Source organism: Diabrotica undecimpunctata, unplaced genomic scaffold, assembly GCF_040954645.1.
Source record: "Diabrotica undecimpunctata isolate CICGRU unplaced genomic scaffold, icDiaUnde3 ctg00000716.1, whole genome shotgun sequence".
NCBI lineage: Eukaryota > Metazoa > Arthropoda > Insecta > Coleoptera > Chrysomelidae > Diabrotica > Diabrotica undecimpunctata.
This window is the reverse complement of record NW_027311976.1, coordinates 131,441-147,357: the sequence shown is the minus strand read 5'-3', so window position 1 is coordinate 147,357 and position 15,917 is coordinate 131,441. Positions and strand designations below refer to the sequence as shown.

The 15,917-nt window shown below is 29.1% G+C and overlaps 1 protein-coding gene across 2 annotated transcripts; it reads right to left on the bottom strand.

Annotated features, from left to right (window-relative positions):
* Nucleotides 1-1,454: 1,454 nt before the first annotated feature.
* Nucleotides 1,455-12,184, bottom strand: LOC140431419 (troponin I-like). 2 transcript variants are annotated; one of them, XM_072519343.1, is made up of 6 exons: nucleotides 12,065-12,181; nucleotides 9,330-9,366; nucleotides 4,511-4,528; nucleotides 3,871-3,999; nucleotides 2,895-3,018; nucleotides 1,455-1,675 (listed from the first exon to the last, which is right to left on the bottom strand). In XM_072519343.1, the coding sequence occupies exons 2-6, from the start codon at nucleotides 9,342-9,344 to the stop codon at nucleotides 1,470-1,472; spliced, it is 492 nt and encodes a 163-aa protein (XP_072375444.1). In that variant the 5' UTR covers nucleotides 9,345-9,366; nucleotides 12,065-12,181; the 3' UTR covers nucleotides 1,455-1,469. The 2 variants fall into 2 exon arrangements, with proteins under 2 accessions (XP_072375444.1, XP_072375445.1); XM_072519344.1 differs by lacking the exon at nucleotides 4,511-4,528 and having other exon boundaries at nucleotides 12,065-12,184.
* Nucleotides 12,185-15,917: the final 3,733 nt, after the last annotated feature.

Sequence of the window (15,917 nt, the reverse complement as noted above, 5' to 3'; positions counted from 1 at the left end):
TAATTGTATGCGGGTATTGTTGAAAAAAAAATTCGATATATCGTCTCACAAATACGTACATGTGTACCTGTCGTAAAAATACAAGAGTTAAATTTAGCAGGCTTCAGAGAAAAAATACAAAAAGCAATAGAAGGAGGGTTTACATTACAAAATTCTGCTGTTTTGGTTTGTTCTTGTCTCAGAAACAAAAAATGTAAACCACTTGCAAAGTCCTATAGAACATCAAAGAAAATTCTTGCTGCACTATTTAAAAATACAAGATATACCTTCTAAAAATTCAAAAAGCAAAAGCAGATATATCTGTCTACCAAGGACAAAAGTATTGAGACCAATTAAAAAAAAAACTTATTTATAATTTATTTAATATTTTTAGTACCAGTATAATAATGCGACACAAGTCAAATAACGAAAAAAAAATCAATTAGAGGTTAGAAAAAAAAAACGAAAGTAGAGTTTTATAGTGATTTGTATACAGTAAAAATAAAGGTTTCGAACATAGAAACGATCTTCGCTGACATACTATATTTACAAAAATATGATATTTAATAATATATTAGTATTTTCAAGTGAATCAGATTTAAATGCATGCCTGTACGGCATATAATATCTTTAAAACAAAAACAAATAGTTAATGGGCAATTATAGAACTAATTAATCAGAAGTTACAAATAAGAATCTTACATTACTGGAAATCCTTTATAAGAGAAGTTTCTGTTAAAACAATGCTTTAATTAACTTAAAAAATAATGGAAAATTCTTAGTGGTTGGCTGTACACTATAGTTTAAAAAAACCTAGAAGAAAGTGATAAACTTCTAGTGTAATTATTATAATTAATTAATAAAAAATATCAAAAGATTACATTTTTCACACGTTTTTGTTCTCATGGGACCATCATCAGTGATACCTAGCTGAAAGTAAGTAATTCCACTTTAATTTATTACAAAGCGTAAAATTTTGACTCTTAATAAGAAACATATGGCATGATAACCTACTTGTAAAATTTGCAAAAACACGCTTACAAACGGTTTAAAAGCCTTTAATTTACACATAAAATGATACTTAAACTTAAAATTAAATGACACAATGGGTCGGGGCAAAGCTACCAAAGATCAGGAAATGATATTAAATCAAACTGTTAAAATGTCCAAAAGGCAATGTTATTTTAAGATTATGGTTATTAAATAATTTATTAATTTTTAAGCATTATTTGAAAATATTGTGTGAGATCGAAGATATTAAGATGAAAGAGCAAACATAAAAAGATCTACCTAATGTAGATCTTTGTGTAAGTACAGTTCAATTTTAAGACAAGTATTTGTGGAAATCAAGGGTGATGAGGACGTTATATTTAATCGTCGTCATTATTAATTTAATATAACAATTTTACACTTTATTATGAGTTTTCATTCCTTTACTTCTTTTAAATTTGTACGAACACCACATTTATTTTTAAATAAAAGTACTGGCCTCAATAGCTTTGTTTAGCGGGTAAACAGTCAAAAACATAGTGCAACATTATTGTCTCTAGCCTGTAAAAAACATCGTGCAACAATCGCCGTTTACTACGTCTAACCTCCATGTCTTTTCTTTTAACTTGATATTCCAAATCATACTTTTCACCTCCCAACTTGTATAGTCTGTCATAATATGATTGGCATATACTGGTAAGTTGTTCTATACAAAAAATTAAGTTAAAATCGGAACTTTTCGTAGGTGTTATCGTACGTAATTTGTGTAGTATAAACCCAAAAATAAATAATATATGCTATTTAAGGATTGTTATCGCGAATGACTTAAAATTAGAGAGGTTCATTTAACGATACGTAGCTACATACTCTGCCAATTGTTATCACTTTGAGTGTGAACTTAACAAACTTTCCTAAAGTTATAAACATTGTAGAAATGTTTTTGTTTTATTGGTGACTTACAAACTAGTTTTAAATTAACCAATATTGTGTGTACTTAGACATAATACTTCAAATATTTTTCTTCAAATATCCTAATAATTGATTAATTACTATTAGTTCATGGCAATTGTATGAAAAAAGGATCATAAAAAGAAGTTAAAGTACATGGAGAACAGTCCGAAAGTTTTTTAGCCAATTAGTTTGGATTATCGAAACTGTCAATAAATAGACAGATCTTCATTGGTGGTAACATAAATTGGAAAACAGGGAGAATGACTACGTTATATCTTGATAACGATTAATATAATAAAGAAGATCTAAAGAAGGAGAAAGCTGGATGTAATGGAATCATTGGATATATATAAATATATATATATATAAATATATATATATATATATATATATATATGTATACATATATATATATATATATATATATATATATATATATATATATATATATATATATATATATATATATATATATATATATACAAGAATTACTGGATATTAATGACTGTTAATATAAACAAACAACACAGTTTATTAGGGTTGCAGTCAGAAGACTGCTGTGTTGTTTGTATATATATATATATATATATATATATATATATATATATATATATATAGGTCTATATGAAGAAGATATTGCGATAGCGATAATCGACAAAAATTACAATTAACAGCTAGCAATCCGCAGAAGTACAATAAAAATAGGAAGTAATATTGACAGGTAATTTGAAAATACGATTGTTACATATTTTAAGAGGTTCTAACTAATGCAATAAATTTTAAATGGATTTGAAATATAACAAATGAAAAAATTGCAAGATTCTCGTGATGTTTTTTAGTAAACCTTGCCTATCTGTGTTTTGTAAAATTTCATTAATAGTTCTACAAATAATAGATATCTGAAAGTGGAAGTACATAAAGTATAGTATTGTAAAATTTTCCATATCAGTATAGAAGAAAACAAAAATCTTTACCTTCATTTGCATCATCGACAAGTTTGGGTTTACCGCACCTTTCTTCAATGATACGCCTCCTTTCAGCTGCTTTGCGTTCTTGTTCTTTCTTTAATTCTTCAGCGGCTTTCTTTCTCAACAGTAACTAAAAAAGACACAAACATTAAAACACCATGCGAAATAAAAATTAGTTGAAAGTTCATAAGATATTATCAACTAAAGTAGGCTGCACATTAGTGCGGAAGCGAATGTATTGGAATGGAATGGAAACGAACGAATCGAAATCTAAATTATGAATCTGAGTCTATTAGAACGAAAGTGTATTAGATATTATTTATATAATAACATCCCTGACACTAGGCGTACACAAAAGTGGTAAGTTGGGAATCCTAAAGATTCCATCACGTTACGAACCATTCACGTTGTTCTGATTGGAGTTGGTGTATGATTTGTTAATGTATGTAAAAATGTAAAATGTCAAATGGCAAAGAATATAAAACAGTGAGCCTGTGCAAATAAATACAAACCAGTACCACGAAAATGAGCATCGCTACGTTAGTAATATTTAAACAACGTTGTAATAATAAGAGAAATAACATGAGATGTAATATTTTACATATCACAAGATAATTGATGTAAACCAATTAAAGGGAAGATAAATCATCGGAAAATTGAGCAACTGGGGAAAAAAATTACAATAACTAAAAAACAAGTGTTTAATAAGATCACCAATATATAATTTATTAGGCAGAGTTAGAATGTAGAAAAAGATATTCCCAAGAGATACAGGCAGTACACCTTAATATAAAAAATTTTCAATACAGATGAATAAGCAAAATACCTTTGAACAAAGTCATTTACTATTTGGATGGCAGTTCGTCAACATCAGCAATATTTCAAAAATAAAGTATCTTTCCAAATCTTAAATCGTGCTGTAGTTAACATTTATTTCAAAATCAACAATCAAATTCACCATAAATTATAAATAGATACTCACCCTAAGTTTCTTCTTTCTCTCAGGGGTCATGAAACCTTTCTTGGCCTTCTTGGCTTTTGAGGCCTCTTCCATACGAGCCCTGACCTCGGCCCTTTTGCGTTCAATTTCGGCCTGTTTCCTCTTCTTTTCCTATTTAGGTGTTTAAACAGTTCGATCAATAAATGCATTTTGGGGGTAAATATTTAAAATAGAAAACAGAACAAAATTCAGATCTGCTGATTAAAAGGAAAATTAAATTTTCACTTCTCAAAGAACAATATTTACAAGACTTGCAATGAAAGCTTCGGAGAAAGTTTATTTATTAGCAATAGTAAATTTTAGACTTATCCTTGACTTTTGTCTACAAATGCAAAAAATTGTGAAAAAACTAATAATATCGGAAATTGTAATTTCTGATATTATTAGTAGTTGACTATCGTGCATATTGATAATCGTCACAAATTATTTCGATCGAGACAATAATAGTTTCTAATTACTGTTGTCTTTCTCACTATTTCTAATTACTTTGTTAGCAAGACCTACTTGTATTTAGCTATATACCATAGTTATTCTATAAATATCAATAATGAACTTAAATATAAGAAAATGCTCTAAAACTTCTAGTTCTGTTTTCTATTTTTCTTTTCGGTTGTTTACGTGCCTCCTCCAGTTTCTTTCTCTGAAAAGTAAAACAAAACGATAATTAGTAAAGATGTAGGTACTTGGACGTAGTTGTGATAGTATTAACAGTGACGTAAACATGATACATTTGTGACAGTTTTTAATTAATATGAAACAAGTTAATTATACTTTTCTAACTCATAATTTAAATATTTTTATTACGCGTTAGTTAAAAAGTTTGTATTATTTAAAACTATTACAAAAAAAAAGAAAGAATAAAGAAGAGTTACTTCGAAAAGCAAAATAAATTTACAGTTATAGCATCAAAACCGAACGAATGTTTAAAATAAACGTAATGAAGAAAAATAGCAAAATAAAATTAATACAGGTATAATAAGACATATATTAAAAAAAGAAGAATAAAAATGGTAAAAATATTCCATAATATGTGATGCATTCGACCGTTACTTGATGGCAGTTTTGGCAGAGTGCATATTTCTCAATTCATCTATTTTTGATATACGTTTACACTTTATAGTCTTCAACTTAATAAGTTAAGAAGAGGAAAAACGTTTGTCTTAAGTTGGTCATTCAGAATTATGTCTGATTTTTTGTTAATTTCCACAGATTATAATAAATATAGCTAAGGGCTTTATTTTGAATGTGACGAATTTGAAATTGGACAATAAAATAATGATTATGGTTCAGAAAGTGAAATGCGTATGCAGAATCTGTTTTTCAATTATTGAAAGCCTGTTTGTGTTCTGCTATACGTTTGTTAAAATTTCTACTAGTTTGACCAATATAAGTTCTTGGGCAGTCGCCACATTTAAGCTTATATACACTACTGTGTAATTGCGTTTTCTTTTAGGTCTTGTAAATCGTTGTTTGCTCTGAAAACTGGTATTATTCATTTCTTTTATGTGTTTGGCTAGTTTTGTTGATATCTTGCCTCTATATATGTAAAACCCAGTACCTTCTGCTCGATAAAGTATACAGGCAAGAGATCAATAAAACTAGCTAAGCCCATAAAAAATAAAGAAATAACACCAGCTTTCAGGTCAAACAACAACTAAGGCCAATATATTAAGAACAACAAAAATCACTTAGTCAGTGGTTTATACAAACTTAAATGTGACGACTGTCCAAAAACTTACATTGGTCAAACTGGTGGTAATTTTAACAAACGTATAATAGAACAACAAAAGGGCTTTCAATAATAGAAACATATAGTTTACGTACGCACTTCACCTTCTAGACCATGATAATTCTTTTAATAATCAATTTCAAATTCTTCACATTCTATATAAAAAACTTAAGATATCTTTATTATAATCTATGAAAATTAACAAAGTAAAAAATATAGACAAAATTCTGATTGTGAAACTTCAGAAAATTAGTTCTCCCCTCCTCAACTTATTAAGTTGAAGACTATAAAGTGTAAACGCATTTTAAAAATAGATTACTTGAGAAAGTTGCTCTGCCGAAACAGATGTAGTAATAATTATAATAAATTTTGTGGAAGTGTTGAAAACAAAAGTTTTCAGTGATTTATTCCAAAACATACTTAAGCTATAAAAATTAGGATTTTAAAAACTCACGAATATATTGTCAGTAACAGGGATCAATGAAGTAGAATAGGTTAAATAATATTAAAAAATAATAATTGGTTTTACAAAGAAACCTAATATAACTAACGTTAAAGTTTAAATTTCAAGATTTTTATTGAAGTACATACATACATAAGTATATATGTACAGTTAGTCATATAACCAATTATTATGGCAAGCTCCTTTTCGAAAGTATCTTTTAAAGTGAAAATTATAACTAACTATTAATTTTTTTACATTTCGTTTAGATGATATTTTTAATATGTAAATACAAATGTAATATTTTTATCAAAACGACTTAAAACGAAACAAGTAAAAGTTAAAAAACAAGTGAACTAATGATTTTTTGGTGTTATTCTTTCTATACTACCATCTACAGCTACGGACTAACAACAAACCAAATGCACATTTATAAATGATACAGATATTACAAAGCAAATACGGAAACTCTTGTTAGCACATACCAAATCTACTTACACTAAAATACTTTATAACATTCTAAGTATAAATAATACTACAGCCCCTTTCTATAAGATGCTTTTACAGCAAAAACTGAGGCAAAAGACAGCTCAAGAAGCGTTTCTAACTATAGTAGAAATATATGTTTTTTTTATTTATAGTTTAAGCGCTTTCTATATATCTACTTGTCTTTTAAGTAGATTCCTTAAATATAAACTACAAGTTCAAATTAATTGTTATAGTTTTGTTTAGCCATGCAATGGATAATTACCTTTTAAACTCGAGAAAGGTGACTGCACATGATGTAATACTGAAAGAATAAAAGATGTACATTAGAAAAAATTATAAAGGTTTAAGAGGTTTGATTATATAAAAATATATTTTCTAGTATTCAGTGTTAAATATGATTTGTTATATATTTATGACCCCTTAAAACTCAACTAAAAACGCAACTGATTTACTGAACATATGTTCAAAATGATAGCTTATATACAATACAATGCTGTGAAAAAAACACAAACCATAAATTCAAAATAACTAAACGTAAAACAGATTTTTTTATTATTGTAAGTTGCATTTGAAAAATAAGGTAACAGCATTTGGAAAATAAGAAACCCTACTCTTGATAGCCTCTTTCGAAAACGATAAAGAAAAAAATGTCAAACAGAATTATAGGAGAAAATGTTTAACCTTAAATTAGTAAACATTATGAACCAAAAGTACTAATATTATCGGAAATGTAAAGTTTAATAGGGTATAAAGTATGGAAGCATGAAATCTAAAGGGATGTACTTAGTCTTTACCATATTTCTCCATGAGAAGGAGAGAAAGAAAGAGATTGGAAGAGAAAAATCCTATGAACAATCTTCGGAGGAATAAAGTTAGCGAGACGTGCTAATAAGGAAATATATAAATTAAAGGGTTAAATGGCGTACGTTTTAGAGTTATCAAAGAAAAGAAATATATATATATATATATATATATATATATATATATATATATATATATTTATATATATATTATTTATATATAAATATATATAAATAATATATATAAATATATGTAAAAATAGACATTACAATTTTTAGTGAATTATAATTATATACTATTGCAATGAAAAGGTTTATATTTAAGTTTTACGAAAAACTGAAAATTAAACAAATCTCCCAACTTCAAAAAACAAATGAAAAATTTATAAAAATGATGGACTCCGATACCGCATAAATCCTTCAAGCATAACCGTTTGCATTCGCATAAATCGATTATTCCGTTCTGGATATAAATTCTGGAATATTTTGCAACTCTAAATCCAAATTAATCAGCTGCACATGAGGGCTAGTTTTGTGACTGCTTCCATCAAATTCTTGCTCAGAACCGTTTTGATCCACCACCAAATGATTCCATTAAAGGGATAATGCAAATCGCAATCTCTTTGACCTCTTTGACCTCTTTGACCTACTTTATTGTGGCCGTCTGGATATTTTAGATTTACTTTTGGTAAATCCATGAGTAAAACTCTCGTCCTGTCCATGCACTGACGAATCTTAATCTGTATTATTTTTATTATAATGTACGCAAATAACCAATGACAGGTCTTTTACTAGCTAAGAATTGTTTTATTGTTCTTTAACCGTTACATTAGAAATTATGACATTTGGGACAGTTGCATGATGACTACTTAGCTCTTTATTGTGAAATTTTCGATTTAATTAATACCTGTTGTCGTAGAAAGAAACCAAGCATGTACTATGTACTAACTATGTTTTCAGACGTGTGATAAATATATATTAAAAAAGAAATTTTAAAAATCATCAATAAATATATTAAACCACTACTTGATAGCAAACTTTCCAAGGAAGAAGTGCTTCAGATTTAGGAAAGAACAATTCAATTCAACTCCCATTTCTACTAATTTTCTTCACTTGACTTCGTGTCCTAGATTTCTCTAAATTTTTGGTATCTGATTGTAATGTCATATTTCTGTACTTCGCGTATGGTACTGATTTGTGTTTAATTTTAATTTTACGTCCTTTTTGGTTGTTACAAACTTTTAATGCTTTCATTGTGTTTACCTCTGTTTGTGTTAACATTATAGATATTTATAATTAGTTAAATTTATTTATATGGATACAGAGTATAGTGTTTAAAAAGAAAATCCACAATATCTGCACTACACTAATAGAAGAAAACATATCTGCTGCTGAAATCAACAATGCAGAATAACCGAAAGAATAATTCAAATAAAATATGCAAATATTAATGAAAATATACGAGAATTAAAATAATTTATAAAAAAAGAGGAACTATTTAAAAACTACAATATTGGCAATGGTTTCTTATTCTCTCTTCTTTATTTTAGGCGAATCACATGTTAAAACTTGATACACCTGCATGGATGTACAGGTTGTCTGAAGAAGTTAGACAATGTTTTAACATATAAATTCCTAATTACTACATAATGTAACTTTATATGAAAACGAACAAAGACATAATATAAAAAGACGGCTAAAAAATAAAAGTAGCAAAATGAAATAATGAAAGGTGGTGTAGGATAATCAAATAAACTGGAACATATTACCGGTAGAGATTTTCTCATTATGGATGAATTTGAGGTTTAAAATAAAAGTAGGACAATTAGGGATAAAAAGAAATTCTTTCAAAAGATAAATATATAAATAGTTTTTAAAAATGTCAAAATTTTATCTATGCTGACTAAAATGATGTAAATTGTTTAAATATTTACAAAATATTTTCCGATCATATACAAAATATTTTGAATACATACCTAACCTCATCGTCCGCCATGTTGGAAGTTTTTGTAGTTGTTCTGAAAAACGTACAAAATTGAATTAGTAAAATTACTAAATAAAAATGCAAATAAAATAATAGAATTAAATCAAAAGAGCACGACACTGGATTATTTTTATACAATCTATTTTTATACAATGGCGTGCGCGTATCATTTGAGTTAAAAATAGCAAGTTTTGGCCCAAATCCAAAATAGCTGTACTCTGTTTTCCCATCGCCGAATTTGGTTTCCCGTATGTAAGACGTTTACTATCGAATTACTTAATAATTCTCAAAAAATTTATGTTTTATAATATAATAAAACTTTAATTATTTCTTGATTAGCAGATAATATATTTAAAACCTTAAAATCAATCTGAAGCCTCAAGTTTTTTATAAAATATCTTACAATTTTATGATATTCCTATTACTAATAGGTATTTCTTCTTGTTATATTCTTTACTAACGGTCATTGTTCACTTCCCTAAAAATCTTTACATTTTCAGAATGACTTAAGCGAAACTATTAACAAATATTTTTCCTTAACGTTTTTTGTGTGTGATTTTGATTATTATACAGAGTACCATTAACATTCTAATTTGTTTCTAAATTATTTAAAAAAATTGTATCCTTTTAGTTATTTTGTTTGAATATATTTTATTATTGAGTTATTTTATTAGGTTATACAGATATTCTTCTGGTAAAACTTTTAATTTTCTTAATTTGTGCCTCGAAAATCAATACACTCATCAATAACTTTCTTTTTAAAGTAGTTACCCCAATTTAATTTCCAATATAGTAGTCCCTTCAGAAATAAGACGATTATAACATCTAAATTTATGGAGTAAGTTTATAAAAGATTTTTAATAATTTATATTTGAACGAGTTTTGAAAGAGTTTGAAAGAGTTATTGAAAAAAAAAGAGGACAGAATATGATAAGGATTAGAATAAACTATAAAGGTAATCTATACAGTGATGTACCAACAAATGGAGTCTACATGTTCCAGTGAATATGCAAGAGAAGTTAAAAGAGCGTATCTCTATTTTAAATGTATAAGAGCCAAAATTTATCGGAATCTTGGCCTTGAAATTAACATCATAATAAAAGACAAAAAAATATAAAATCAAAACAAATTGGAATGTAATGGAATATCTGTTCAAATTAACTCCCCTAAAGAAACCGAAATTCCCGTTTTGTTTTCTATAACTTTGTCATCAATCGTAACGTTAAACAAAATACCAAAAACCGAATCAGAGTTGTATAAAATAGAATATAATAGAATAAATTGTATCAATGAAAAACAAAGCTTTTGGAAGATTAATATAATATAACGGTAAAATTTCAAGAAAAGAGGATCAGAAGAGGCCTTATATATTGGTTCTTATACATACATACCTACGTGTAAAATAACTATTAAAATTTTTTGTAATAAAACAAAAAACAAAAATTTTATAATGGAAATTGGGAAATTCAGTAACAAATAAAATAAGTGTTTCTTCTTCTTCCTGTGCTGTTTCCACAGTTGAAGATTACCAATTACCCTGAAGAACGTCTTCTGTTGCTTGTAAGCTTTTAGAAGTGTAGAATAGACTACTATCTGTGTTTTTTTTAATTGTAGGGTTTACATTAAAGCTATTTTCATTTTACTTTCTGTAATTAATATCGACATGTATTATTTTTCATATCTCAAAACATGTCCCAAGTAACTTATTTTTTGTGTTTTATATAGATGATTGATAAAACCAGACCTTAAAGGCTTCTAGTTTATTTAAGCTTATGATATTTAGTGTTGTATTTAGCATGTCTCGACTCCATAAAGAAATATTGACCGTATATGCATATGTACTCCACCTAAGGTAACTGTTGATGTAAATACGATGATAGATGTAAATAAGAAAGACACTTGACTAGAAATGCCTCAATCGTCGTGACTATTGTTTAACAAATATGCCATGCGTTTAAAAGTAATGATTCTTAGTGTTATTAACAAGCATCTAGGCAAATCTTCAAAGATAGAAATAAAAAGCATAAATACACGAGAGGTAATTTAAATGTATTATAAATGTAAACGAATTTTATAAACCTCCTACGCTATTCTAAAAAAGTTTAAAATTCCGGCATTGCTTCACCTCTTAGCTAAGATTTAAAAGTGGGCATGGTTATTCGATTACAAAAATAGTTATCTATTTTTAGCAGTTTCTAAAATAAGGTACTACACCTACTAAAGGGTAGCCATCTTTACTATACTAATCAAAACTAATTAAATCATTAAAAGAAAACGAAGAAAGAACTATAAGAAGAAGAAATAACCGTATTAAACTCTACAATTGCAGAAATAAAAAAAAAATGTAATAAATCTACGCATTAATGTTGACATTAAAAAATTATAATTTGGAAAAAATCTAAAGGAATAAATTATTTTAGGATGCTCTGAAATACCTAATACTTTATTCAAATTGAATTATTTTTGTGCCCAATAGTCTATAAAGTGAATATTTCTATATTGCCATTAATAAAGTTAAAACTAGAGCTTTAATTGTTATTGACGTGTAGGTTTTTATGTAACTCATCGGTGATCCGTAAAGTGTACACTATATATTAGAGTTTTCTTACAGACTCCTTTCCTCGGGTAATGGATTTTACACAAAAATTAGCACTTTAAATGTTCACTCTAGTAATCACAACACCGTAATCCACTAAATGCTTAACATAGCAAAATAATAAATTGAAAAATACCTGGTCTCAACGATGGAATATGTGAGCAGTCAACAAGGACTCAGTGCTGACTGTTGCAAATTTTTCTCTCAGATACTGAGAGTTCCCTTCCCTGCTTCCCCTACCTCGCCGAGGAAATTTGTATCCAGCTTTTTGCTGTCGTCTATTTTTGAGAGTGCCTGACGCCAAAATTAGAATTTTCAGAAACTCGATATCCCGTCAGTAATGATCGAACTCTGTAGGTTGATGTGTAGACGGGACGAAAGCAACAAATTTATTGTTTTCCATGGAATTATGTCTTAAAAAATTTCCGTTTGCTTATAGAATCTGCTCTGGTTATTTTTCTTACGATATTGCAGTACAACTATTCAAATACCACGCTTGGGTTAAAAATATAAGATACATTTTTAAAAGAGACGCAGTCTTAATTAGAAAATAGATAAACAAAAGGTATTTTTAGCTCTGGATGTACACATACTGACTAATTTAATGAATGGAGTTAACCACTCACTTTTGTAAAAGAGCAATTGTTTCTCTAGAAAGAAATTTTACCAGAGTAAAAAGGAGAAATAGTTTTATTTTTTAAATATGTTATAAAACGCTGGTTTCGCATCTCTCCCAGTTGTGGGTTGTTTGTACAATCTTCCAGAAGTTTATGCCTAGTAGATTTGTAGATTTCTCATTTTATTCCAGCAATAAACTACACTCTATCTTTTTAAGGAGCTTACTAAACTTCTTCTTTCTTTCGGTTTGTAATTTATTATGTGTTTAACTAGTCGATTTTCATCCATTTTGTGTATATGTTGAGTCCATTTTGTTCTGTAATTTTTTTTACTGATCGGGTAGATATTTATTTCCTGTCTTACATGTTTATTTTTCTGTCTATCAAATCTTGTAATACCTTTTAGTCTTCTAACAAATCTAATAATGTTAGCATGGATTCTAGAGTTATCTTGTTATTTATTCTGATTTTGTTTTGATAAGCTTTAAGCATCTTTACTTTAACTTATTATTATTTTCATTATTATTACAATTAATTAAAAAATTTAATATAACAAATTGGAAATATGTTTCTGTGAAAAACAGTCATACTGTAATGGGAATTAAGTGACCGCGATAGATCAATGGCTAGGTACTGACATATTAAGTCAGCGAGCCCAGGTTCGATTCCAGCAGACACCAGAAAATTTTCAATTTATAGTCTAACTGAGCCGTTAACGTACTTCGGAGGAAAGCCATCGGTCCGGGTACGTAAATAGTTCACTCTGTACTCAGAGAGAGAGTGATAATGGTTCAAACATACAACAAATTAACTTAATTCAAACATACGCAGCAACAGCGGATAAGGATGAAGAGGAGATAGAACATTTTACATGGAGTTGGACGCAATTTTAAGATCTATTAAAATAGAAGACATTACAGTAGTAATGGGGACTTTATAGTCGAGAGAGGAAAAGTTGGCGAATATGTTGGGAAATTTGGACTAGGTTATAGAAACGAAAGAGGAAATAGACTTGTGGATTTTTGTCAATATTTTGCAATAATGAACACAATGTTCCAACTACCTGACAGATGATACACTTGGAGATCTCCTACATACAACAAAGACCGCATAGTCAAAAATCAAATAGACTATATATTAGTCAAAAATAGATACAAAAACTCAATTAAAACAGTAAAAGCATATCCCGGAGCAGATGCCAACTCAGACCATAACCCGCTGATAGCTAGAATGCACGTGAAACTCAAAAAGATTGTAATACCTAAAAACAAAGCAACGTTTAATTATACAAAATTAATAAAAAGAGAATAATTAAGAAAAAGTGATCCACCAAGTCAACTCAAATCTAACAGAAGTAGGAGAAGAAATCTTAACATCAGAAGATGTCAATTAAAGTGGAGCAATATTCAGAAGGCATTACTAAAGGCTGTAGAAAAAAATTTAAAGCCTGAAAAGAAAAATAGAAAACAGAAGTGGATGACTTTAGAAATTCTAGCATTAATGGGAAAGAGGAGAAAAGCCAAAGGGAGAAATGAACCAAAATATCAAGAACTACAAAGCAGAATTAAAGTAGAGATAAAAAGGCCAAGGAAAAGTGGTTAACAGATCAATGCATAGAAATAGAAGAGTATGACAAAAAATACGACAGCTTTAATATGCATAAAAAATAAAAGAATTAACAAATACGAAAAAGCGAGCACACTGTGGGATACTCAAAGATGATAATGGTAAACTCATTGCAGACATCAAAGAAAAACTAAGATTTTGGCAAGAATACATAATGAAACTATTCGACGATGATATAATGATACAAGAAGAACCACAGGAACAAAGAGGACCGAAAATAATAATGTGCGAATTAGAACAGGCAATTATAAATGCAAAGACCGCAAAATCAGTAGGCCCAGATCAGATACCCATTGAGCTAATTAAATGCATTGACGAAGAAAGGCTGCATATACTTTTAGATCTGTTCAACAAAGTATATACAACAGGAGTAATACCCGAAGATTGGTTGCTGTCTACGTTTGTAACACTACCAAAGTCAGTACTTGCGACAGAATGCTCCCAGTACAGAACAATTTCCTTAATAAGTCACACACTTAAGATATTTCTCAAAATAATAAATGGAAGACTATACAAAAAAATAGAAAAAGATATACATGACATCCAGTTTGGATTCAGAGAAGGACTAGAAATGAGAGAGGCTCTGTTCGCTTTTAACGTTCTCGCGCAAAGACCACTAGATATGAACCAGGATCTCTATGACTGCTCTACAGATAATCAGAAGGCTTTTGATAGAATACGACATCAGAAACTCGTAAAACTGTTGAAAGAAAAGAATGTGGATAGTCAAGATATACGGGTTATGCTCAATCTGTTCTTCTTCTTTAGGTGCCGTCCTAAAGAAGAAGAAAATTATTTTACACTTCCCCCATTATCACTCAGATTTCCAAATGTAGTGGGAACATCACATATACCAATAGCATAATCGTAAATTCCGCAACATATGATCCTATTTAGAACGTAGTTTGTTCACTATCAGCTGGCTGATCCCAGGCAGGACCCAGAGAGAATACCTATTCAAACTATCGTCTATTCTGAGCAAGTGTTAACTATATTTTTTGATTTTACCACGTGTGAAATCATCTTTTGTCTTTAGCAAGACTACAAGTGATATCCACGGACTATGTGATAGTTTAATAATTCATTTTTGGATCTTTCTTCCTATGGTGCCTATCCGTTACGGATGTTGGACACTAACATGGTTATTCTGACTTTGTTAACTGCTGCCTGAAAAGTTCGGTAGTTGTTAAGTTAAACCATTTTCGCAGGTTATGCAGCCAGGATATTCTTCCTCGTCCTGGACCTCTTTTCCCATGCACTTTACCTTGAAGTATGGTCCGAAGTAGGTCATATCGTTGTTCATTGTGCATTATATGGCCCAGGTATTCTAGTTTGCGACGTTTTATGGTTACGACTAGTTCACGCTTTTTACCCATTCTATGTAGTACTTCTTCGTTGGTAACTCTGTCTATCCAGGAAATCCTCAACATGCGTCTATAGCACCACATCTCAAATACTTCGAGTCTCTTCAGTGATGCTTCAGTTAAGGTCCATGACTCCACGCCATATAAAAGAACGGAGAATACGTAGCATTTTAGTAAACGAACTTTTGTTTCCAATTTTATATCGGGGCTGTTAAAGATTTTTTTCATTTTGACGAAAGCTGATCTTGCCTTCTCGATCCTTATCCTAATTTCCGTCGATTGGTCCCACTGTTCATTTAAGTTTGCACTCAGATAACAAAAGTTGGTAATTTGTGTTATAGGTTGTTGGTTAACTAGTAATTGACCAGGTGGTATCCTATTT